Below are 26,831 nucleotides of genomic sequence, written 5' to 3'. Positions count from 1 at the left end.
CCTATAACATGTTTCATATTGTAAAGTCAGTGTGCATATGACTGAAACTACTGAATTCGTAACAAATTCATTATATATTATAGGCTTTTTGGAGGGTAGAAAGCTCTAACGGAGTTTTTTTGTCTCAATCCCGTGTGTCAACTGAATGAAAAAAAAGGCTGAAATTGTATGGTGTGTGTTTAGAATGTGTTGTAAGGTTGACAGAAGCTATCTCTGCAGTTATACGTGTCCAAGGAAAGGTTTAGAGAACAGACTCTTCAAAAAATACAAAATTTGAAATACTAAAAGTTGTAGAAGAATTAAATATTCCTACATCTTAAATATAAAGGAGGAAATAGGCCAATAGCATGACATGTTATATCATGTAGCAGCAACAACCAGAGGTCTTACCTAAATAGTGTAGAAGCATTTGCAACTGGTTCAGAGCAAGATTTTTTTTTTTTTAGATTCTGGAGTGCCCTCTTAAAATACATATGCTTTTCTATGATGTGATTTTAGTGGACATACACACACAGAGGGTATTTCCATGTAGTCAGCACATGGTGTGATTTTGCATCATGGAGAAGAAGCAGCCCCCACGCAACTGTGGTTGGGTGTGAAGGGCACCTAGGACTTGCTACTTTGTCAGCAATAGTTCTTTTTCAGCCAGCACTTTAGGGAAGTTTAAGCTGTTAAACCAGACATGCTAAGTGGGGAATGCTGCGAGTTGTATCCTACGTGTATAGGATTGCACCCTAAATCTCTAATCGATAAGCTATGCAACAACATTCCTTTTTCCTTCCCTCCCTGCCCCCTACTACACTTTTATTCTGATGCCCCATATTGCCATAGAAGAGCCCATCCACACCCTGTTTTGGAAACACTGGCATAATCAATGAAGGAGGAGGAGAGGATTTTTATAGTGGCATTGCAGGCGTTCTTTTTTTCTACTAACAAAATGCCTCCATTCTCAGACATGGTTAAAAGCAGAGCGTCCTTTATCAGCTTTATTGGACCTCTAATTTCCTGACCGTTTTTCCCTCTTAGATATGAAATAGAAGGGTGAAAAGAGTACACGTTATGGCTTAATTTAGTATTCAGCTCATCCCATCTGTGGGCTTGGGGCATTACTGTTTTTGTACAATTGCAGCAGTTGGAGGTCCCAGAGCTGTTGTTTCTGTGCCCACTTGTTGCATAGTATTGCAGCTATGCCAGAAGTCTAGGACAAAAGGAGATCCGCATTCTTAGAAAGTTTTTCTTCCCTAACCTCTTTACTTTGCTTCACCTCCTTACTCTCTGGTATTCCAGTGGGGCATTTTCACATAGGGTGACTGGAGTGGATGCTGCAGTGGTGGGACAAATAGGGAGGGAACTGTTGGGTGACATAGATTACACTGAGCAAGGGAGCATTTTCTCTTGAATCCAAGGCATTTAAGGGTGGCAGCAGAGGGGCAAGTCCATCAAGAAACTGTGGCTGCATTCTGCTACATTTAACTCAATAGAATTGACTTAGAAAATTTTCCAGAGTTTTGAAGTGGAGAGAAAGGAAACCTCAATCATGTGCTAGTGGCAGAAATAAAATATGGAGCAGAAGATGTCTAAAGCTGATCAGGGTACATCCCAATCTCTTACTTATAGCTCACAGAACCAAGTGCTAAACCATGAGTAATACTCAGGAAAGTAGGACAGAGGGTTCAAGAATACAAAGGGGCTTGCCACAAGCACAGTGTGTAGAAGGTAGATTCTGTGTAAAGATAATACTGAAGTTTCCAGTGCACTGAAGCCATGAGAATGCAAGGTATAAAGCCCAATATGTAATTGACTCCTACTAAACCATATGTTTCAAGAGTAAAAACAAATTTTCGTTCATTCTGGGATTTTGGCCCAGGTAATAAGATTATAAAACATGAGGAGGTTTTGACTAAGACACAAGCTTAGATTAACAAGCAAATCATGGTTTCCGTATCACTATGATGTTGAAAATTCTTTCTCTTACAGAATGGCACATGTAACCTGTAAGAAGAGTTGGTGTGCTTAAAAATAATATGGTTTATGCTAGCATATATACTGCATAGTACTGTGGAACCTTGAATGCTCTTTCTGGCTTCAGATCCTGAGTTAGTCGCTTAAGTCTTGTATGTACTGAACTTGGATTTATTTTCATTCCTACTGGCATCTTGTCCACATACAATGGCTAACTTTTCCTCTTGTGAAAGGCTCACCCTATAACTGTGAGTGCTGGACTTTATGTCTGAATTTATGGAGCTGCATAAAGTCATAGTAAGTAATCTTATTTATGACTTTCAACCAGTGAACAGCATCTAGAAATAGAGAACTGACATGCTTCTGACCATTCTTTAACTTTGTGTGTGTATTTCCCCTTTTTAGGTTGTTTTAGGTTGGGAACCATGAACTGGCATTTCCCCCTCATCTTTGCTGGCTTGACTTCAACGTGCATGTGCTTCCCACCAAATCCACTCTCTCTTGAGGAACTGGGCTCAGACATTGGAATCCAAGTTTTCAATCAGCTGGTCAAAACCAGATCTAAGGATAATGTTGTGGTTTCTCCACATGGAATTGCATCAGTACTTGGAATGCTTCAGCTAGGAGCTGATGGCAAGACAAAAAAGCAGCTGACAACAGTGATGAGATACAGTGTAAATGGTCAGTTCTTCCGATCTGTTCTTGCAGGGTTTGGGCATGTTTGTATCAGTCTCTAAAATAAATCTCACCTATACTATAATTTTCCATAAGCATACAAAGAAGGACCTGTCGTAAGAACAGTAGCTACTGTGCTTGAGAACACTAACCAGTTATCTTGGTCTAGTGCATATTACATAAGTGGCAGTGAAGCACTATCTCTCTTACCAGAAAGCATCCTTGGCCACAGTGTCCAGCATTGATACTAAATACAGCAAGTTTAACAAGGGCTGTCCTCTTGGTTCCAAAGCAAACAGGAGCGAGTTTCATTGCCAAGGCTGTTTGGGAAGCATAAAATGCCCCTCTATGTAGGATTGACATCCTCTCATGCATGCCATCAGATGTTCAAGAAAATATCCTTGTATTAAGTAACAAATTAAATCCATAGCCCGCTTGTTTGGCTCTTTTATCACTTTGGATCCTTCAGTGCTGTTGCGGTAGCAACATGTAGCCTTTCCAGAGTTCTCCTTTGCTGCTCAAGGTCTTGCATTTGTCAGGCTGCATTCCGAACATTGGCAGGCGTCAGACTTGCATTCCCCGGCCAGAAACACTCCCCTGACAGGGGCTTCCTAGACCTTGTTGCTTTCCTTAGCATGCTGAGTTTTGAAAGCTCCAGTGCTGCTTCTGAGCACATTTCAGAGGGCTAGGACCACTGTGAACAAAGTTCACTTGATTGAAACCTTCCAAAAATGAATATTTCTCCATGCCTCTAGAAATAAGAATACTGTAATGTCCTGTGGCAGGTATGCTACCCAATTACCTGTTTTCTCTTTTGGCAAATGGCTAAGGCCCTCTCCAAGCCCTGAAGATTTGAATTATTTTATGGAGTAACCTTAAATACCACACTGTTATATCTGACAGAGCACTTTTAAGTCATCCACAAGAATCTTGGTGCACTGAGATTTTAATTTGGGTATAGTCAGAAAATCCTGGTCACACAAGATAAAGACACACTGCAGCAAGGTTTCGATACTCCTACATGTTGAGTACTCAGCCAATTTGTGTTAGGTGTCTGGAGAACATAAGACATTCATGGTGGGCATAGCAGTTGTTCTTACAGCAGTGCAGTCTCTCAGGCTGCGTTCTCTCATGCAGTTTAGCAAAAAGGAGAGCTAGCAACGTATCATGACCCAGTTCTACCAGTTGTCCAGATTTCAGGCTCTACTTAGATCACTGGTGACAGTGGACAGGACCCTCTTTGTTCTGAGGGGGTATGCGTCTGTGGTGAGTTTGTGAGGCTATGCAGTATTATGACCAATGTGGTAGATCTAGGAAATTTGGCTTCAAGTCCTCCAACATTTGGTGACTTTCCCAAGGATGTTTTATCTCTCTCGCAGTTTTCCATCTGTTAAGGGCATTTGATTGTTCTGTTGTCTTAATACAGTGCTTGAACACTGCAAAAAAGGCTGTAATATTGGAAGAGTACAATTTTAGTTCTTCCCACTGCAAAAACGCTTTACTGTGTTAGGTTTGTGGGTGGCATGTTCCAGGATGCCTAATCTTTGCTTGGCTCTAGAATCCCTTAAACAAACTTATTTTGAATTGGATTATAATGAAATAATTGGAACTTGCTTTTGAGTAAACATGCTTCCCTTCTTTAGTTAGGACAACACTTCATACCTGGACCCTAGGCTGTGAAAGCTTATGCCATGATAAATGTGTTAGTCTTTAAGGTATCACAGGAATCGTTTTTGCTGCAACAAACTAAGATGGTTACTCCTTTGGAAATAAGAAGAGCCATGTTGGATCAGACCAAAGGCAGAATGGCCAGCCAGATGCCTACGGGAAGCCTACAACAGGACATAGCTTTAGTTGGTTCACTATTCCAAATCTATCTTCAGTCTTCGCATCCTTACTAGTGCTTATTTTAATGATTTTAAGTATTATGTTATAAAGGATCCTTTCTTGTTTTCCATTAGGAGTTGGTAAAGTACTGAAAAAGATAAACAAAGCCATAGTCTCAAAGAAGAATAAAGATGTTGTGACAATTGCAAATGCAGTCTTTGCAAAAAGTGGCTTGAAAATGGAAGTGCCTTTTGTTTCAAGAAACAATGAGGTGTTTCAGTGCAGTGTCAAGGGCATTGACTTTGAGGACCAAACCACTGCCTCTGATACGATCAACCAGTGGGTCAAAAATGAAACTAAGGGTATGTAATGATAAGCAGCTAATTTATATTTTCCCTTTGTTACCCCTTTCTTTTCTATTCCTCCTCTAGTTATTAGCCCTCTCTCTTTTTCTTCCCTACCTCTAAAATTTAACTTGTAAGCTGCTTGGAGAAGGCACCTGTCTGTTTTGATATGGTTACTTTGTAAAGCACCATGTGCATTGATTGTGCATTGAGGGTGCATAATAATAAGTATTTTAGATCTGATAGTATCTCTTCTTGGGGACTATAGTTCTGCCCCCCTTGCTACTACTGGTCCCCTTCCTTTTTTCCATTTACCATTCAAATTCTAAGAAAATCTGAGCTTTAAAAAAAAACATCAGAAGCATTTGTATTGCTTTGGATACATCCTCACTTGTGAGTACATATTGTACCTTTAAATAATTGCAGTATTATAGCTTGATTTTATAGAATGTCAAATCTCATTCTCTAAGCTAAGACCACGTGATTACATTCTGAGAATACAGTAGTAGTAATTTCCTTGATACTCACTTATCTGGATATTTTGCCCAAAGTGCACAAATTCTCCGCAAAAAGAATCCCTTCTGTCACCTGTACCAACACAAATCTATTCTTGTTTCTTTAAATTCTTTCATTATAGAGCTCAAAGAAAAAAAACACACACCAGTTGTCAGTAGATGGGTAGTGTGTGAGCTGGTGAGAGGGCTGAACATGATTGTGGCTTGTTGATTTCTTGTTTATGAGCTCAACGTTTTGCTTAATATTTTATCTATTGCTATTAAAAAATCAAATAGTATAGTAATATGCCCCTAGAATTTGGGAGTGGGATTTCTGCATACATTCCAGAGGAGGGCATGTGTTTGAATCTTTGGGGTCTTGGTGCCTGGAGGTTTCAAGGCCCTGGCACGTGCTAATCCTGAGACTGGTGCACATGCGTACTTGGGCTTTCTGTAGAAGCATAGCAAGCCTTTGAGAAAGTGGGATCCTTTAGAACAAGGTGGGCTATAGTGGATTTCAGTAAGTTCCATCCAGGCAACCCCCCAAATCTGTTGCAAACTCAAACTGGAAGAGTATTCATCAGAGACCTTAGGCTAGTCCCAGGTGTTGGTAATCCTAGCCCTTCTTTATTAAATCACACCTTCCTTCTGTGCCCCCTTTCTAAGGAGGAGGAAAAGCAACAACTAGGAGTCTTATTGGACATGTGTACATATCAACCTTCTGCTCACCTCCCACTCAGTGCATTAGAACATTCTTACTGAAGCTTCCTGTTGATTCTGTTGCTTTGAATTTTGCTTCAGCTTTTACTAATGCAACTTGTTATCAAAGTATATTTTACTCCCCCCTCCCCAGGCTTTGTTATAGTTAACAGGTTTTTTGTGCTGATAATGTATAGTTTTTTCTTTTGTTCTTTTCAGGTATGATTGACAGTGTCTTGTCTCCAGATGCTATCGATAGTGATCTCACCAGATTAGTGCTGGTAAATGCAGTATACTTTAAAGGATTATGGAAATCCCGTTTTCAGCCAGAGAACACAAAAAAGAGAACATTTAATGGAGCTGATGGAAAGACTTACCAAGTGCCTATGCTGGCTCAGTTGTCAGTGTTCCGATGTGGTATGTTTTTTTAAAAAAACTCTTAATTTAGAAATATGCATAGCTTTTTTCTAGAATTCATTGCTAAACTTCAGCAAAGATTATTAATTGTGGATATATTGTATGGCAGAACTGACCTTTGAAATAAATTGTTAGGTGAGCAAAATTCTGCTGCGATTATGTAAAAACATAATTTATATTTAATAGCTGGGTGACTTAAAATCTTCTGGAAATTTACATAAAATCTCAACATTGTTGTTTGGAAATAAATTGTATGGATGTCTCAGATCCAAATATTACATTTTTTGAGGGGGTTTCTTTCAGTAAATATTTACAAACAGCTTTGGTACTCCTAAACAGACTAAGATATGGTTCATGTGGGAAAACGTAAATATTCATGTTATAACAAGAAGCTGCCTTCTACCAGCTCTGACTACAAGTCCATCTAGCTCAATACTGTGTACTCGAGGAGCAGCACTCCACAGTCTCCAGGCAAAAGTCTTCCCCATTCCCTGCTTTCTCATCCTTTAAACTGAAGGTGCCAGGGATTAATTCTTTTTATATATATATATATATATATATATATATATATATTTATATATATATATGCATATGCATGCACGCCCTACCACTGAGTTATGGTCTGTAAATACTGACTTATGAAGTTGGCCAGAGGAAGTGAGTCTTACTTGTTACAACTCGTTTCAAGTACCATGAGGTCTAGTACTCAAGAGTATGGTTTCAAGGGGGTTGGGGAGACCAAGTCTGAAACAGTAAATAACATGTGATGCATGTGCAGCTGCCATTTTGCATATTCAAACCTTGCCCGGGGTGGGGGGTGGTTCATGTCATGCAAACCTGGTGAGCGTGGGTTATGCAAGGGTTAAACAACCAAACAACCATCGCATAACCCTAGAACAGGTCATAGGCTATGTGAGGGTTGTTTAAAGCTTGCATAATTTGCACTCGCCGGGTTCACATGACATGACAACCCCTGAGTGTGGGTTGGATATGCAAAGTGGTTCCTGGGGATGCCATGGCTCATCATAAATTAAATAAAACTACTTGTATAGCTTTGAGAATCTGCCAGTTGAATCTCATTTTATTTCTAGCTTGCCCATGTGAAATGTTTCACACAACATAAAACCAACATTTAAATTTTATTTATTTACAACATTTGTGTACCTCTCCACATCTAAACAGATTCCAGAGTGGTGAACAACAAGGGATAAAATGATACAAAGATAAAACAAATAAAACATGATATTAAAATAACTTTTTTTAAAGGCAATGTGCCAATAAAACTGGCTGGTCAACTAAGGAAGGCTTCCTGGAAAAGAGCTGTTTTCAGGAGACACCAAAAACTACACTGTGTTGGCACCTGCCTGGCTTCCAGAGGCAAGGAGTTCCATAGGAAAGGGGCCACCACACTGAAGCCTCTTCTTCCTGGGCTCCAGTTGGGCTTAGGTCCATGTGGAACCACCAGGAACACACCCTCTGATGACTTCAGTGACCAGGCAGGTTGGTAAGAGAGAAGATGTTCTTTCAGTGATCCTGGTCCCAAGTTGTTTAGGGCTTTGTACACTAGTACTAAAATCATAAACCTGGCCCAGTAGCAAATAGGCAGCCAGTACAGTTCCCTCAGTAAAGGAGTTGCATGCTGAAAAGGGGCAGCTCCCAACAACAGCCAAGCTGTTGCATTCTGCACTAGCTCCAGTTCCAGAGCAGCCTTAACGGCAGCCCCACATAGAGCACATTGCAGTAATCCACCCTTGAGGTTCCTAGTGCCTATACCACTGTGGTCAAATTACCCCTGTCCAGGAGAGGCTGTAGGTGGTGAACCAGCTGAAGCTGGTAAAAGGCATTCCGAGCTGCCATGGCCACTTACAGCTCCAGTGACATTGGTGGATCTAGAAGTACCCCTGAGACTATGAACCTGATCTTTCAGAGGGAGTACAACCCCATCCAGAACAGGACATTAGCCTATCTCCCAGACCTGGGAACCGTTCACCCACAGGGTTTCCGTCTTGCCAGGATTCATTTTCAGTTTATTGGCCCTCATCCAGCCCATTATTAGTTTAGGCACTGATCCAGGACTTGCACAGCCTCACCTGATTCAGATGTCACAGGGAGATAGAGCTGTGTGTCATCAGTATACTGATGGCACTTGGCTCCACATCCCTAATTACTGCTCCCAGTAGCTTCATATAAATGTTAAACAACATTGGGGACAAGATGGTACCTTGTGGAACACCATACCTCAATTGCCAAGGGGCTGAGGAATGGAGAACAGCACTAAACAACCCATTGGTCTGGGTTGGCATGTCACTCCCATCAGCCTATGAACGAGCTGATTGGAGGTTGTTGATTAAAAGCAGAAGTGGCGGGCACATGGGAAGCAAAGTGCCTGCTCTTTCCAGCTTGTACACCAGATGTGCAAACCAGGTCACTATTTTCTCAGGCATTTTAGATAAGTTTCTCCATCTTTGAAGCACTAACTCTACTGATCATAAAAGTACTGCAGTAAGACAATTACTAGCACAAAATCTAATTTCCAATCAAGCTATTATAATTGCTCTGGTTTGGTAGCATCTATGAAATCTTGACTTTTCTGTTCCTACTGTTTGTGCTGCATTGTAACGTTTTCATGTCCTTGAATAGCACAAACTTCTTTACCAACCCCAGCTGTTACAGGAAACTAGTTTCTAAAATACTGCTTTTTTCTGTACTGTGAATATAGTTACAGTGTTTAACAATTATGTTAAGCTAGAAGCATTTGAGAATGGAAGCTTTTGCTAAAACTCTAATCCTACCTGAAAAGCATTTTGTACACAATAAAACCTGAAAAAATCCTACCTGGAAAGCATTTTGTACACAGTATTTCATGAACACTGTACATTTTCTTAGCCAGTTGACTTGTCATGCAAACATCCTGCAAAAGAATGTTAACTAGCTGAGTGTTTGTTTAAAGCCATTTAAAATACAAAGTCAAGAATAGATATTCTCTTTGAATCCTTTTTTCTCTTTGATGATACTCTTGAACATTTAATTCCTACACGTTATCTTCAGGCCAGTTACAATCTTCTTATAGTATTAACACTGATTTTTATCCAGACAAAGCAGTACAATAGTTCCTTTCTGGGACTTATTTCTGATCAATGGTTCGTTCTTTGGGATTAAAAAAGTAATTTATTCGGCCGTAGTTTTTGCCTAAAATGTCCCTCAATATGAACACTTGGCTTGTTTCTGAAGAATGTGCCGATGGCTTTGCTATATTTGCTACCTTTACATGAACAAAACTTTCTCTTCTTTGACCCAAAGAAAAGGGCTCTGCCCTAATGATATGTAGCTGAGAGTGGTTTGTACCCCTCCTGCCACCTAAAATGTATATCGTGCAAATTCAGTTTGTTTACTATTGTTACACTGTCACCCAGGCAGTTTGTATCATTATATATACTAATAGAGAACTCAGGTGCTGAACTGTGACAGCTATGCAGCCAAAACAGAGCTACTGAGAAACAAGATGGAGCTACCACAGTTTGCAGAAGTACAAAACATTAAAATAAACCAAACAAAGGAGCAGCCTCTCCCCTAGTAAAACAGCCCAACAAGGTCTGAAAATATTCAGTGGCCACAACATTAGGAGTGTTGGGATGGGGGATGAATTTTGCCACCTGAAGTCTATTACGTACTCTTGCTCAATGTATCTGGGGTCTTTAGGCAGTATTTTGCCCAAAGGAGGCCCACCTGGCACCAACATTGTTATCCTTGTGGTGACAAGTCAAGACTTTTTGCTTTTCCTAGGTATTTGGCAGCATGTAATGAGTCTTAATGGATCCTGGATTTGTTTATGGTTTGGCTGATAGCTCAAAGGTTTTTTTTTAGATATATGTTGTCTTTGTGTATACTTTCTATTTGTGAGTTTATTTTTAAATGTTTGTATATTGTATTTTTAGTGTTTTAACCTTTGTAAACCAGCCTGAGAGCTTTGGCTGTGGGGCAGTATAGAAATGTAATAATATTTTGGACACTCATATTAACATGAAAATTATGTTGTGCAAGTGTAAGGGAGCTCTAATGCAGGGGCGGGTGCCTTGTGGCTCTCCAGATGTTTTGGCCTACAACTCCCATGATTCCTCACCATTAAGTTGCCTACCCCTGCTCTAGCACAGTGGCAAAACATTAACTGTGCAATGGGTTTTCTAGAGAATCCTGTTGCACCAGCCAATGCTATGAGCATTACACTAGAGGTCCCTCACGCTAGTACAATGTAACTTACGTTAGCACTGGTGTCTAATTTTACTCTTTGATCCTGACTCGGTAAAGCTTCTTGAGCAACCTTTGTACTGTAATGTGTTCTCTGTCTGTTGTCCTGATGTCCTTAGAATATGTGATTCATATCAATTCATATCTAAATAACCAATGGTATTTTGAAGTTACACAGAGATGGTTGGTATGACACTTGGGAGGTTTGGCAGCATTTCTGATTTCCCCAGTAAAAACAAAACCAGCAGAGTCACCACAATTGCTGAGCTAGAATTAAACTTCTTGATAAGCTCTATTTGTTTAGGCTTAAATCAGGGTGGTGTTTGCTTTCCTGCTAGAGGTGTTAATTAACAGAACAAAGCTAGAATGATTGTGTTACCACCAATTACTGCTATCTCAATGGCCGCTATGCCTTGTATACATTTTAAGCTTTACATAGAATTTTCACAAGCTGTCACTTGCTTTCATGGCCATTAGCTTCACTATTTGCATTCTCCCTTCCCCTCTCCATACCTGTGTATGTAAGCACATCATTCTTCTGATGAGGTGGGGCATGTCCACAAAAGCTTATGCTGTAATCAATGTTAGTCTTTTTGAAGTGCTCCAAGATCGTTTTGTTGTGTTTATATGTTTGTCTCTGACAGTGCTAAGATGGGGGGTGGGGTGTTCTGCAGGCTTGGTCTACCCATGGTAGAGACCCCACCCCAGAGTTGTTGAAAATAGTAGGGAGTTGTAGTGGGCCAGTTCGCATGTCACAGTGGAAAATTGTGGGTTATTTAACCGACAATCTGCAGGGATGCACACTGCACAAGCTGCAGCCACTTTCTATTAACCACCTCCGATCGACACAATCAGAAGCTGTCAGTATGATATGCAAAACCAGACAGCGGTTAACCCAACATCTCCCTCCTCCCTGATCTCTCCCTGCACCCTGATCAAATTTGATCCAACAGCTACTTATTATTGAGTCATTAGCCGTTGTTGTCTTGCTATGCAATTCAGGCTGAAAGTTTTGTTAAATCTTAAATCCCCCCCCCCATTTCTTTCTCTCTCTTAGGCACAACAAGCACTCCCAACGACTTGTGGTACAATATCATTGAATTGCCATACCATGGTGAAAGTATCAGCATGTTGATTGCTCTGCCCACAGAAAGTACGACTCCTTTGTCTGCTATTATTCCTCACATTAGCACAAAAACTATACAGAGCTGGATGACAACTATGGTACAAAAGAGAGTGCAGGTTATTTTGCCTAAGTATGTACTGTTTTTCTCACTTTACTTGAATCAAGAAAACTCCTGTTGAAAAATCTTTATCAATTACACACTAATTTTAGTCTCGGACCAACACTGTTTCTGTTGCTCCCACCAGATTTACAGCAGAAGCAGAAACAGATTTAAAGGAACCTCTAAAAGAGCTTGGCATTCGGGATATGTTTGAACAGTCCAAGGCAAACTTTGCAAAAATAACAAGTAAGTTACCCTCTGATTCTCTTGTTTATGATTTCAAGAGAACTAGAGAGTTGTAGTATGCCTAATTTGGCTTTGTGCCACTTGTCAGTGAAAGATGTTTGAATTTAACAAAATATGACATTGCTCTATGACAGTCTTCCCCAACCTGGTGCCCTCTGGATATATTGGTCTATGACTCCCATCATCTCTGACCAGCAATCATGCTGACAGGGCCTGATGAGAGTTGTAGTGTAAAGGATCTGGAGGGCACTAGGTTGGGGTAGGCTGCTCTGTGATCTGCAGCAGTGTCAAAATTTCCAAACCATGTGTTCAGTTCTCATCAAGGTTTTTTCCCAAGATGTCCTGCTACTGGACCTGTGGTGTAACGCCTGATAATCAAATTGGTGATAAGTCTTATAATCAAGGTCTTATCCCCTATATGCAGAGTTAACTAAAAGGCACACACTGACTTTGGTATTCAGTGAAGTTGCATGGAAATGTTAGAATTATCTAATGCAACCAACTCCCATTAGAACAGCTTCTAATTGGGGTTGTGTGTGTTTTTTAGATATGCAGAGATTTCTTTAATTTTGAATGTGTGGGTATAAGTAAAGATGGTCATGTTACAACAAAACATATTGATTAAGGCAGCATTGAACTGCAGTTACCCATTAAAAAAAATCTTTGGTTGGCATGGGAGGAAAAGTTGTTCCTTAAAAATGCTTGCACCTAGTATTTTTGGCCACCACTTTAAGCACACACTCAAGCTTTACTATGAAATATAAGTTTCTCTTAAGTGATAAACACTTAATGGCATTGCAACTTTAAATCCAAACCGAAATCCTTCAAACTGTGTATACAACTGTTTTCAAAAACTGTGCTTAGGTTTCAGTGTTGAGTTTTTCCTATAAAATAGTGAAAACCAATATTTCACCTCATATTGTGAAATAATTCATCTTTTGCTCAAAGAATGCATCATCTATTGTAGCGATGGTTGGAAAGAACTGGCAGTGTGTGCCACTAGTTCTGCAGCTGTTAATAAATTTGGTAGAAGATCCAGAAACCGTGCAGTTTGTGTTCTCTGTATTAAGAGCAATGCTGTTGCCACTGTACAGAAGGGACAAAAGATGCTTTTTACTAATGTTTTTTTTTTTTTAATTCACTATTTCCTGGCTGTTTTTATAAGAGGCCATTGTACAAAAATGTTTCTGTTATACAAGAACCAAAAGCCTTGAAGGTAGGCTGTGCAATACCAGCCCTTAAAAGAAGGATTGGGAGAACCTGGGATGAAGCACTAAACTCAAAAGACACAAGCCAACATGGCTCTACTTGCGCAACAGGACTTTATTTCCCTCTCCTCCCTCCTTGCTCCCCTAAAATCTGTTCCGGAGGATCCCCCAACTTTCCAGAGGAGATTTTGAGGCCATGCAGGGAGGACCATGGGGAATAGTTCCACTCTCGGTGCCGTTCCATTCAAACCACTGGTTTTGACCTTTAAAGCCCATTACCATTTGTAACTCCGGTAGCTGGAGAACCACATACGTGCCTACCAAGGTCTTCAGCAGAGGGTCTTCTACAGGTGCCCTTGCTGTCTGACGTGAAATGGGTGACTACAAGCGAGAGGGCCTTCTCAGTGTGGCACCTTCTCTCCAGAGAAGTTTGACTGGTGTCTGTTGTCATTACAGGCAAAAATATTTTAAAATATTTTTCTGCAGGCCTAAAATTAGGTATAATTTTAGTTCTTTTAATTGTTTTTACTTGGTTTTTCAAATTGCTGTCTTCTAGTTCCTCTGTTATTATTTTATCTGCATATTGTCCTTTAATTTGTTTTTGTATTCTTATGAATACCACCTGGGGAGGTTTTTTTTACTGAAGGGTGGTATAAAAATATCTCTAATAAATGTTACCTTGACCAGTATCCTTTGCATGTGGGATATTTTTAATATCTCTTAATGGCAATCAAGACATTTTATAGAATTTTATAGAATCAGAACTTGCTCTGGTTCTCCCCATTAAAATTTTATTCTTTAAGGAATGTAACATGAGTGTGTATATATGTAGACTTATGGATATGTGTTACTTTTACTCTAACAGGATCAGAAAGCATTCATGTATCTCAGATCTTGCAAAAAGCAAAAATTGAAGTGAGTGAAGATGGAACCAAAGCTTCTGCAACAACAAGTAAGCATTTGACTTCCATTCAAACCACCACTAATATCTAACACTTCTACATGTACTTTATTAACATAATTTCATCAGTGTTAATGAATTGTTGGAACAGAATTGCCATGCCAGAATCATCTGACAGACTTTAAAAAAGCACTCCTGTATTTTACCCCCAACTCCTAATGGATATACCATTCTTCCAGAAAGCAAAAATAAGTCTTAAAGCAGTGGTGCTTGGACACTGACCTGAGAAATGTAAGCATCAATAGCTATTGATTGGCAGCATTTCACAAACCTTAGTTATTTGCCCAAACCAAAATATTGTTTAAGAATAATATGCTTAGTCTTGCAAATGGATTCTTTGTGCTGCTGCATCCATCCCCCAAATGCTGCTTAAATTTTTCCGTTCAGGTGATTTTGGTTTAGAGCCATAGAGTGACTAATCATTCTTTTTTGTTTATCCAAGCTGCAATTTTAATAGCCAGATCATCACCTCCTTGGTTTGTAGTAGACAGACCATTTGTATTCTTCATACGACACAATCCTACAGGTAAGCAGTTCTATGTTGCTTTGCATTATGTTGTCTTCATTCTTTTAATACTGACTAAATACAAACAGCATTCCCTGGGAGACAAAGCCTGAGGCTCTGAAACTCCTCTCTTTAATATTGAGCATAAGAGGTTTCTTCTCTTGGAGGCGAGAGCAATCTGCAGCTGTATGCGATTTCAACACTCAAGGGTTGTTGCCAGGAACTAATAGGCCCTCTTTCACCAGCATATTCATTAGCTCATCTACATATATGATGCATGCTTGAGGTAAAAATGCCAACCCTGTGGAAGGAGAAGACTTCTGGCATCAGTTCTCAGACATGGGCAGCTTAGGACATCAAAGGCACATTATGTGATTCTGAAGAGGAGCGCTGGCTGGTTGTCAAAACACACATCTCCTCTCTTTGCTCCACTTCTCTGCTCTGTTTTTCTTCTAATTGATATTCTAGGCTCAGCATAAGTGAGCTGCTTAGGGAAAACACATTTTTTCAGAAAATGACTGAGAAGGCAACTAAAGTAGTAGGACATTGTAACTAAATCTATATGCAATATTTCAGTTGTCTCATTCCCTCCCCCTGCTCCCCTCCCCATCAAATATGGGGAAAAAACAACATCTGCTGGAAAAGGCTGAATATTTTAAAGATGCCATGATCATAAATGCATTTATACAGAATTGTATAGGCTGATTTCAGTTGAATTTTCTAGGAAGTGGTGCTTTAGTAAAAGGGTAAGTGCCTTTTACTTAAAGCTGTACATGGCTGGTTAGATCTTTCACATAACAAACCAAATGTAAAGCAACACATTTCATACATCCAGATATATAGGGAATTACCAGACAACATGAAGGGGCTGTACACAGGTCAACTTGGCAATCCCAAAACGTTCAAATTTTAACTCAGGATGCGTTCTCAGCGTATATAATTTAATAGGTTTTTTATTTAGTGGATTTATGGATGAAATACTCTAGGTTTAAGATTCATGATGGGTTTGTCCTAAAATCTATTTAATTCAGTTGCTCATTACTGTCACCTTTAATGTAGACAATATATAGCACTCGGTTGGAAAATGCATGATGGTGGTTGCCTTCTCTTGTTAGTAATTGTGGATACGTTGTACCCCAAGTGTTAAACATTGTTAAGCCTCATTAGGTTTTCAGTGGGGTACGTAAGTATGTACTTAAATGTTTCCAATTAAAATTAAAAGTGTTTGAGTTTTCCTAGATCATGCTCTTGATATTTAATAAACTGAAAAGGAGATCTTGTGAGGTTTTAGTAATAGGCATTAAAATGTCTTTAAATTAAAGCTGAAATTTTTCAAAAGAGGTTTTCTTCTGAATTCCCCCCCTCCCCCAAGCACCATTTTGCCAAATATTTCCAGAATAATCTCCACCATTTTTGTAGTGGGTGCCATTTTTCCCCAGTGGCACAGAATAAGACTAGGTGGGGAATTGCAGAGCATGAAAAATAGCAGTGGGGCTGCCAGTGCAGTTAACAGCAGCAAAGCAAACCAGGGGGTGAGGGCAGTAGCTCTGCTTCTGCCACTAGTAATGGTGAGCCCCCAAGAAACTGTTGGTGAATTCCTTTACGCCCTAGTGAAATAGTCGCTCCAATTTTGCCACATGCAAATAAGTTTAGGAATTTGGGGAGGCTATTTTCACTCACCTCTACTTTAAATCAATGAAAGCAAAATAGTCCTTTCTCCTAGGATAGTCTGACTCCTAAATGCCACTTTAGTTCAAAACTCAAATCGGATGCATGGCTGTCTACTGATTTAAAGAATTTTTACAAACCTTGCCTTCTAACCAGTGGATTGAGGTATTAAATTTAAATTTGCATATTACCAAGCCATGCCTTTGAGATGCTGAATTCAAGAGCTTGTGAGAATTTATTTAATACATTGGGAAAGCAATCCTAGGGTCTCTTGGAGAACATCCCAGGGGCCACAGGATGGCTCGGGAAACCCCTCCAAGGAAGGGGGAATCAGAGATCCGACTTGACCCTCCCCCTCATAGCCAGTGTTGAAAGAACTGTACCACCTGCTTCCCTGAGATCAGAAAGGCAACCTTGGGGGAGGAGGAAAGTGGGTATTCCGGTGGGGGGGCGAGAAGATGAGAAAGGCCAAGATACAAGTTATCCTGAACCTCCTTTCCTCCCCTTCCAAAGTGCCTTTGCTAGATGGGCTGAAAAGTCTCTCTAGTGAAAATACAGAAGACTGGAGGGTGGAGAGGCAAGGATTGCCTCCACTGCTCCTCCCACCCTGCTGGCTTCAGCCTGGCAGGACATAGAAATCTCAGAAGCCCCCAAGTTTGGGGGCTTCTGGGCTGCAACGGCACAGTGTATAGGACTGCCCCCTTATTTGTTTAATAAGCAAAAGCTACTGCTTTCTTTTTTTTTAAAGACAGTGCTATATTTGACATTCCCTATTACAGCAATGTACCAGATCCAAAATGGCCCTAAAAATGACCCTTTGTCTCTGAGGATCACAGCTGCTACCCAAGTCATTGACTGATCAATTGATGAAAACTTGCTCCTTAACTGAAAGTTTTCTTGCCTAGATTATTGTGTTTGCTTTGGTACAAAACAGGGTGTTTGTGAATTAATACAATATCTGCAATAACATTTTCTTCAGGTGCAGTTTTGTTTATGGGACAAGTCAACAAACCTTGAACGTGGGAAGAGATTTTCCTTCTGAAGCAAATTTAAAGATTGATGCCCTTGTTCTGTTAAATATTTTTGTACACTATTCTTTGGCTATGAACTAGCTTTTGAGTGTGGTTGGTCAACTAGGTTTTGAAAAGGAATCTTAAGTAGCTGGGATTCTTTGTGGAAAAATAAAATGCCTTTTCGAAACAATTTAAAGATTCTTAAAACTACTGATTATTTCCCTGTGCTAACAACTTTTGAAATTTTGTTTGGTTTAAGTATTTTGTATTGTGATTTGAGAAGTCTTTTAACCAGAGTTGGAACTAAAGGGGCAACTTCAATTTTTGTTCGGTTTGATTTGTACATGCCCTTCTACTACTACTGTTGTCAATTAAGTGGTTTGATGAGGCATTGCCATTAGAAATTTAAAGCTTTAGCCATTTTTTATTTTATTTTGTGCATGTATTGCTGAGACTTAAACAACTAATGTCCCGGTTAACGCCTTTGCATTGGTGTAATGTAAACTAGTCATTGCTAGTATACACTTTCTATGGATTTAAATTTTATATTTTTTTGTACAAAGGAAAAATAAAAGCATTATGAACAGTTGAAAACTGCATAGTCTCAAAGTGATGGTGGTGGTGGGGAGATAATTAGCTGTACTACTAGGAGTTGACTGTAAACTCAGCTGCCAAATGGAAGATAACACAAGCTTGATTTTCTGATCCGATGGAATTTTGCTCTGCTCTCGTATGTGACAAGCTACTCCTGCCTCCTGCACGTCAGAATACCTCTGTTCAATAAATATTCTGAGATGCTCCAGACTGTACTACGTATGCAGGTAACTTAAAATATAATCACTGGAGGCTCATGTCATGTCAACTGTCCTTGCAAGATATTTCTATGTTGAAAGAAAATCAAAATCCATAGCTTCATACATAAAGGACACTGTCCATACCCATTATAGCACCCTAACTATGGGAAAAATTTGCATTAACTTGACATTGCATCTTTCTTGGGTAATGCAATTTTTAGCAAATAAACAAATGAGGTCCGCAGTCCCTTGATTCTGACTACTTTGGTTGTGTCTAATGGGAAGGATGCATTCTTCCCATCTGCTAAATGAATCTTAGCTGTCCCAGCTGAGACCAGACACTTTTCTTTGTACCCCTCCAGGAATGTTTCACATGAACATTAATCTTGATACAATTAAATGGAAGCTGCTTCTGGCATCAACTACCTGGTCATGAGGCATATTGTCTCCTGTGGCAAGGATGCATGCTTCAGAAATGTAGTGCTTTTTTAATATTGAATGTAAAGTGAAAGGGAAACATTACAAGATCCTTCATAGTAGGTAACAGCGTTGAATGCTCATACACTTCAGTTTAAAAATAACTCATCTCATATTTTAACGTAGGACAGTCTACTTTCAAAAGCTGTTAGTACAGATTACCATCTTCATACTTGTTTTGGATTGTTCCAGCTACTACTTATGATGGTTTCTTATTAATTTATATTTCTAAGGGCTGCTTCCTACTTTTCCCAACATGCATTCAAGACCCATTAGGTCAGAAGGTGTGAAACCTTAATGAGCAAATTGTCCATGGTAGGTTTAGGGTGCAATCCTATTGGGATAGGCAGCTGCCTTCGAACTCAGAGGCAACTGCCTATCCAATGCAGGGCAGGTGGAGCGTGGAGGGAATTTCTCCTCCATGCTCCAGCCGCCCTGCATTTGCAGTTAGACAGCTGATTTTGGCTGTCTAGCTGCAGGACTTCGGAGCAGGGGCATGGGGAGGCCAGACAACACATAGGAAGCATTGTACTGGCACTTCTATGCTCCCCTCCCCCTGAAATGCCTCCTTTTGCCCTGTTCCATGCTGCTCATCTGAGGGTGGAGCCCAGGGACAGTCCACGCCACATACAAAGCGGCAGGGGACGGGACGGCGGTTTTCCAGGAACTGACCTCAGAGCATGGGCTCTAAGGTCAGTTCCTGGAAACCGAACAATCCTATGGCTGTCTAGCCGCTGCCTAGCAGCCATAGGATTGCACCCTTAGAAAACTTGTTTATTAAGCTATACTTGTGTTCCAGTTGCTTCTCAGCACTTGCATGTTAGGAATGGTAACTTGGGAAGCTGAAGAATAGGCGACCCACTCCTTGGGGAATAATAAAGTACTTGCAGAATAGGACAGAATCTGGTAACTAGGGATGTACGAAAGTCACTTACCTGTAAGGAAATTTGATTTGCGGTGGGGGCGAGGCGCTCCGTCCCCCCCCCCCGAAATTCTGGCCGGGGGGGAGGCGCTCCGTCCCTCCACCCCCGAATCCTGGCTGGCCAGGCCGCAAATGGCGGTGGCCGTAGCCACCGCCGTTTGCGTCCCTGCAGTCAGCCGTGATAGACTATGTAAATGTTTACGTAGCCTATCATGGCTGAGTAAAAAACAAAACAAAAACAAAACCGCGCGTATGCAAATGGCAGCGCCCATGGGCGCCACCATTTGCATTCCTTATTTTGGCACGTCTAGTCTACATAAACATTTACGCAGACTATGGCGAAAATAAGGGCAACGCAAATAGCGTAGATGCTACGCTATTTGCGTTCCCCTTATTTTTGCTGTAGTCTACGTAAATGTTTACGTAGACTAGACGTGCCAAAATAAGGAACGCAAATGGCGGCACCCATGGGCGCCCCCTTTTGCGTACACACGGTTATTTTTTACTCAGCCGTGATAGGCTACGTAAATCTTTACGTGGCCTATCACTTTTTTTTTTTTACTGGAAATGGTGGTGGCGGCAGCCGGTCGGAAGACTGGCCGCCGAACCGCTGCCGGAGCTGCCGCCACCGCCGCCAGGAGGATTCATCCAAGGTAAGTCCCGTCCCAGGGGGGGCGGGGGGCAGACCGTTTCGCCACCAATTTCGGGGGGCTGAATGTGCTGGCATTCGGCCTCCCCGAGATTCGTGGCAAAATTCTCTGACATCCCTACTGGTAACTGAACAGCTATTGATTGCTGTTGTATGCTACACTTTGAGGCTTTCCTCATTCTAAAAAGATTGGTAAACTGGATTGTCTTTTTGACATGCTCTAAAACGGATGGAGAATGTGTGCCCCTCCAGGTTATTGGACTAACTACCACCATCCCTAACCATTAGCGATGCTGGCTAGGGCTGATGCAAGTTGCAGTCCAACAACATCTGAAGGCCACACATTCCCTGTCTCCCCTCTAAACGCTTACATTTGGCCCTAGGTTTATCATTGCCCATTTGCATTAGATTATGATTCATCCCAGTTTTATCTCCTTTAATATGTGCCAGAAGAGATTAGAAGTATCTGCTTAAGCTAACCACAGTTTCCTATGATGGTGGAATTTAGCGAACGGTGGTTTCTTTAAACTATGGCTAGTGAGAATAAGCCAGAATCTGAAAACAGTGTTTGATCCTGGCTTGTTTTTGCTAACCATACTTTAAACAAAGTACAGTTAAGATATTATAGAAGTGTGGATCATTTGGAAGCTTTCACTTCTGATATTAATCTCCTTTTGGTGGGGGTGGGGAGAGCACATAAACCTGAGACTCACTGTGAGTTCATATAGCAGGAAACCATGTTTTATATTGGGGTTTATTTTAAGTCTCATCCTGTCCCATCCTGAGGATGAGACAGGATCAGGATGGGGCATAATAAAACAGCTGCTTTAATCCTTGGCTTCTAAATGGCAGCCCAAAGTAGTTTTAAATAGCAGTTTTAACTGTCTTTGGAAAATGATCATTCCCTTGAGAACTTCAGATGAAAGTTAAAGGCAAAACAAGTCTCCAAACACAGTAAGCATATGCACAGGCATTGCCAACAGCAAACATGTATTTTGATTCACCTGGTTTTTAAACTGGAATTGCAAAAAGGAACACAGACATTTTAGGTTACTAAAATGTCTAGATGTGCTTAACAGTCTTCAGTTTAACCTAACAACCGTCACAGGAGCAAAGCTATTGATTCCAATTTGCAGATGGAAACTGCTGAAAGTGACTTTATGAAAGTGACAGTTGCCCAATGAATCCAGGTGTGAGTATTAGAGCCTAGACTCCCTTGGTATATGGATTAGCAGGGGGTTTGCTTGAGGACTGATGCAGCTTCCTGTGGCTTCTGAGCACCAGGCACATTGAATTACAGTCTGGTGCTCTGAAACCACCCATAGTGGAGTTGTCAGTATGTATACAGGCTGGCTTTGATGACTCCTACACAATATTTAAACCTTCAAAATGAGTAATGCTCTTTTAAAAATACGTCACTGAGGCACAAGCTGGTATCAGAATGTTTTTAATTAACTTGCTTTCTGAGACTGAATTCAAGTTTTAAAAAATGGTTACAGCACCATCTTGTGACAGATCACTGATACAGCATTGAATAAAATCTTATTTGTATTTACATTTTATCTTGTCTATCACATAAATTACTGTACTTCATTATAAGTGATTATAGGAAGCACAAGTTGGAGAAATGGCTAAAAATAAACTTTTAAAAGATTTGAGTTACTGTTATAGGGCTGGAAACCAAAAATGTCAAGTCAAAAACCAAATGTTTTTAAAAACCCTGTGGTTCCTGCCTCTATTTTGAGCCAAAACTCAAAATAGAATTATCTGTAAACAGAATGATGCGTGCTACAAAAACCATGAAAATTGCTATTTAATGGTATAGAACAACTACATTTGATTCCATAGATACAAACTATGTTTCTTAGGATGGCAATCTGTGAAGGAAAACATTTGTACTGTGCTGGTGTTCTGAAAGTGATTCCCAGAAGCCTTATCAAGTCTGAGTCACCAGCAGATGTTGCCTTCACATCTATGATTGTGCAGGATAGTAACATGTTAGCTCAAACAAGAAAAACCCTGAAAACTCTGATTCTTGGTACTCTAGCTTTTCCCAATCTGGTGCTCTCTGGATTTTTTGGACTTCAGCTCCCATTACCCCCAGCCAACATGGCTAATGTCAGGAATTCTAGTAGTTGTAGTTCAAAACATCTGGAGGGCAACAGGTTGGGGAAGACTGTCCTAGCTACAATCCTGAAAGCCCATTTTTAGTAGTTTGCACAAGCATGCCATAAAACATGTCCCCAACAGTAATGTACTATTTGCTAAAATTGTTGGTCATACAAGAACATAGGGATGACTGTTGAGTTCAAGATTCCATTGTGTTTGACACACCCTGTTTTTTATGCAAGACATTACTACTGTGTTGGGCCTTTTTAAAAAAATCTGGAACCTAAGGGATAGGCCAGAACCTACGTGTAAAGATCTCCTTTTAGGTAGGTAAAAATCAGATGCACAAGTCCAGGATGGGTGATACCTGGCTTGACAGCAGGAGATGTGAAATGGGTTTTAATTCGAAAAGGGAGAACCGGGGATGTTAAATTTTGCCAAACTTTTCCAAACTTTACTTCAAAGCTAGTTTGGCTTGCCTCCTCTTTTAGTTTGTGACATGTTTTTCCATTTGTTTGAGTGCAGAAGTACATTTAATTCTGTGCCCATTTTTCATACATCTGCACTTCCCCTATTGATTATAATGCATATTTTTTAAATGTGTGTTTCAAAATGCATAGTTACGAAAACTACGAATTTTTTGAATGCACTAACAAATTCAGGAACGTGTGAACATTTTTCGGAAAATCCACCCGTTCACATTCAGGGTTGCAAACAGCACAAGTTTGGATGATTTGCAAACAAACAATTCTCATACAACTCTAGTTTTAGTAGACCACATAATAGTGGTCTTCCATTTACGCTATTAATGTTGCGCTAGAGGTTGCTTACGCTAGTGCTACGTCAGTTGCATAAGCAGAGTGGCCCAGTTGGATACTGCCCATTGTATTTTGTCTCCAGCCTTGCAGCAGCCAATGCAATCTGCCTGTTGCTAGGAGCCACTAGAAACCCCATTTTTTGTTGATCTGGCCAACAATCATGTTCTAATAAAAGTTGAAGGAATGTATCTGTACCTTTTCCTAACAGGAAAACAATACAAATACAATATTTTAAGTCAAAGGGTGCACTACAATCTTGCCTGTTGAACACTATAGTAACCATTTTTTGAGACTTCAACAGTATGGGAACTTTTTTCTATCCAACTCTGCATATAGTTAAATATATGTTCATACCATGGTGAAACTAATATTGAATATTGACTTGCAATTCTGAACCAATTTCAAACATAAAGCTAAACCTTAGTGAGCTTAGTTTAAGTGGCTTGTTTGTATGCCTGAACCCAGGTAGGTTCACTCACTATGATTTGTTTGGGGCCAGAAACAAGAATTTCAAATCATGGTTTACAGTTGATTGGTGTATTTCCCATCATACTAACTAGGGTTTGTCATTAGACCCAAATGCAGTATCCTGAATTTAATTTTAGTTTGCCAGGTCATTCCATTCATCCCCACTGCCTGGCTAGCTACAGACAAAGACATGAGGAGTGGGTTGTAAATGAAACCACTCACATGACTAAGATTACTGCAGACACTTCTTCCAGATTCTCGCAGGCACTCCCTCACTCTGCCTGGAAACAAACTCCTTTGCCCCCCTTGTTGATGAGCTCTCACTCCCCAGCATAGCTGCCTAGCTTGATAGCAGCCATGTCAGAGAATATGTTTTGAAGGGCCTATGCATACCTAAGAGTGGATATGTTAAAAGCACAGCCTTATTCTCAGCAAGTGATACCAACGGCTCTACAGATGCAAATGCACAGTTTCACTTAAAAGCCATTCCTACATACGACCACCATTAGTCACTCACATCCCACTAGGCTCTGTTTCTGCAACAATCCCACCCCTCACCTTTTCTAGTCGGAGGACCCAAGTAATTGCTACTGCTTGTTCTGTTTGCTCACCAGTAAAGGTTTAACACTGAAAAACCATGGCCAATATCCAGTACTGCTGCTGTGGTCCTCCTCATTCCATTGTGCCACTGGGACCCACTGCTAGCACAATGAGAAGTTAGCACTTCCTAAAGTAACCCCTGGAAGCAAGTGGAAATGCTCATTTCTACATCAGGCCAGGCCAGGCGGGCTCCCTTCTGTGAGCTCCACTAACCAGCCCAGTCCCAGAAACAAGAATTTCTGTTCATTTCTGGTTGCTTTAAGAACCATTAGTTCCCCATTCTGCTAGCAGTGGTTCCTGTTTCTGTGTGGCCAGCATAGGATACTGCCCCCTATTTCTTTACTGAGAGTGGCCACAAAGGGAAGGAATTTTGTTTAGGAGGGTTGAGAGGAAAGGGCTAGCAAGCCTTCTGGAGGAATGTCTTCAAATGGGAAAAGGCAGAGGTGCTTGAAGACCATTTTGTTTGCTCAAGGATGAGCTCAGCATTCCTGAAGATCTTGGAGGAGGAAGTGTCCCCCATCCCATTTTTACAACAGTTGTAAAAAAAAAACAACAACAACTGGGGATGTAGTAACCACCTTGCCAGTCCTTACGCAACATAAAAAGTTACAGTATAACAGGTATACTGAGAGCCAGTGTGGTGTAGTGGCTAGAGTGCTGGACTGGGAGTCGGGAGATCCAAGTTCTAGTCCCCACTCAGCCATGGAAGCTCACTGGGTGACTTTGGGCCAGTCACAGACTCTCAGCCCAACCTACCTCACAGGGTTATTGTTGTGAGGATAAAATGGAGAGGAGGATAATGTAAGCCGCCTTGGGTTCCTTGCAAGAGGGAAAAAGGCGGGGTATAAATGAGATAAATAAATAAATAATACACAGATTTGGGGGTGGGAGGAGGACCACAAACCAGCATGAGGTGAAAGAATCCACTGTTTATTTGAACATTTGTGAGCTGGACCTTGGTTTGCTCAGCAAACCATGCCTAACTCGCCCCTGCCCCCACAGCCTATAGCTAATTCTGGACAATGATATATCTCAATCTGATTTTAAATGCCAGTGGTGGCAAAACCAAGTGTTTGAGTCAGTTCCGCTATTTTCTGAGCACAAGTGGGCTGTTTGAGAGTGGAAAGCAGTTGCCGTTCTTGGAAATATATATATTAGTCTATCTTCTAATCCAAGTGATGTGATAAGGATTTCTTTTACACTGACTTATTTAGAGAACAATACTATGGTCCCTGGACAAGTGTCCCAGGGGCATAGGATTGTTTGGATTCCCCCTCTGAGGTTGGAGAAAGTGCTCCAACCTCAGAAGGGGGAGCTTGAGATTCGTCCCCCCTTCCTTGCAGCCTGCGTGGACAGAAGAGCACTGGCCATCCTCCAAAGTTGGAAAAGCGACCTTGGAAAAGGAGGAAAGGGGCAATCCAGTGGGAGGGGAGGAGACTGGAGAGACCAGGATAGGAGTTATCTTGAGTCTCTTTCAGCCTCCTTTCCTCCCCCTCTGAAGCACCCTTTCTAGACAGGCTAAACAGTCCATCTAACAAAATCTGTAAGATAGGACAGGGAGGTAAAGATCACCTCCCTGCTCCTCCAGCACTGCACTGGATGATCAGGAGCATCTGATCAGCAAGGCCGCAATCGACAGAGCACAAGTTGCAGTCCAATACCCACTCATCTCAGAGTAAGCCCCAATTAAATCAATGAGACTTACATTTGAGTAGATCTATCTAGGATTGTAGTTATATTGCTTTAAATACCTTTCAACTGAACATTTTCAAGGTGACTTACAAAACTAAGAACAGCAATAAACAAGCAAATACGAAACTAAAAATAGCAAAGGAAACAGCAATCAGTAAAAACATCACATAAAACTAAACTAAAACAGTGCAACTTAGTTCCTAAAAAGCATGGATGAATAAAACTGCGTTCACCTGGCACTTAAAACTTCAAAGAATAGGTATCAGATGAACAGTCATGGGAAGGGCATTTTAAAGTTGTGCTGCAGTCAAGAAGACCAGCTCTCTAGTTGCCATCTGTGTAACCTCTCATCGCTGGGGGCCCTTGGAAAGGGCCTTTCCTGGTGATCTCATACATATGGGATCAACTGGTATTTTCAATGTGATTAAATAAATACAGATATCCTCTCATTTCCATTGAATGCATTCCTATTTCACCTCTTAATATTGCTGAAGATGTAACCATATTACCTAAAATAAAAAGCCTTCATCTCAGGCCCATATACAATCTATGGATGCGTTTCCTTTTCACATACTGCAATAAAGTGAATTGGTGGATCCACTTGTTAAATATTCACGGGGCACTTCAGTTAATTTTATTGCTGCTGATTTATCACCAATGCACTTCGAAAGAAGCAAGAAGGCTCCAGTTAATGTGATACTGGTTCTGATGGAGGAGTAAAGCACTACTAAAAATGACTAAATAGCTCCTTGACAAGCATTTTAATGCATAGGCACAAAAAGGTTCTCAAAACCTGGGAGAAAAAAAAGAGC

At 40.7% G+C, this 26,831-nt stretch overlaps 1 protein-coding gene across 1 annotated transcript in view; it reads left to right on the top strand.

The window, feature by feature from the left end:
- The window catches only part of SERPINE2 (serpin family E member 2), a 43,219-nt gene extending 21,232 nt beyond the window's left edge, over positions 1-21,987 (top strand). Inside the window, exons 2-9 of the mRNA XM_084847121.1 lie at positions 2,368-2,643; positions 4,599-4,826; positions 6,221-6,418; positions 11,721-11,919; positions 12,035-12,135; positions 14,209-14,295; positions 14,747-14,830; positions 17,457-21,987. Of these exons, the coding sequence (XP_084703247.1) occupies positions 2,388-2,643; positions 4,599-4,826; positions 6,221-6,418; positions 11,721-11,919; positions 12,035-12,135; positions 14,209-14,295; positions 14,747-14,830; positions 17,457-17,494 (1,191 nt within the window). The 5' untranslated portion in view covers positions 2,368-2,387 and the 3' untranslated portion in view covers positions 17,495-21,987. The remainder of the gene's footprint in view (positions 1-2,367; positions 2,644-4,598; positions 4,827-6,220; positions 6,419-11,720; positions 11,920-12,034; positions 12,136-14,208; positions 14,296-14,746; positions 14,831-17,456) is intronic.
- Positions 21,988-26,831: the final 4,844 nt, after the last annotated feature.

Source organism: Heloderma suspectum, chromosome 3, assembly GCF_057233095.1.
Source record: "Heloderma suspectum isolate Gila_16-S chromosome 3, 16-S_ref, whole genome shotgun sequence".
Taxonomy (NCBI): Eukaryota; Metazoa; Chordata; class Lepidosauria; order Squamata; family Helodermatidae; genus Heloderma; species Heloderma suspectum.
This window is presented reverse-complemented; position numbering and strand designations above follow the sequence as displayed.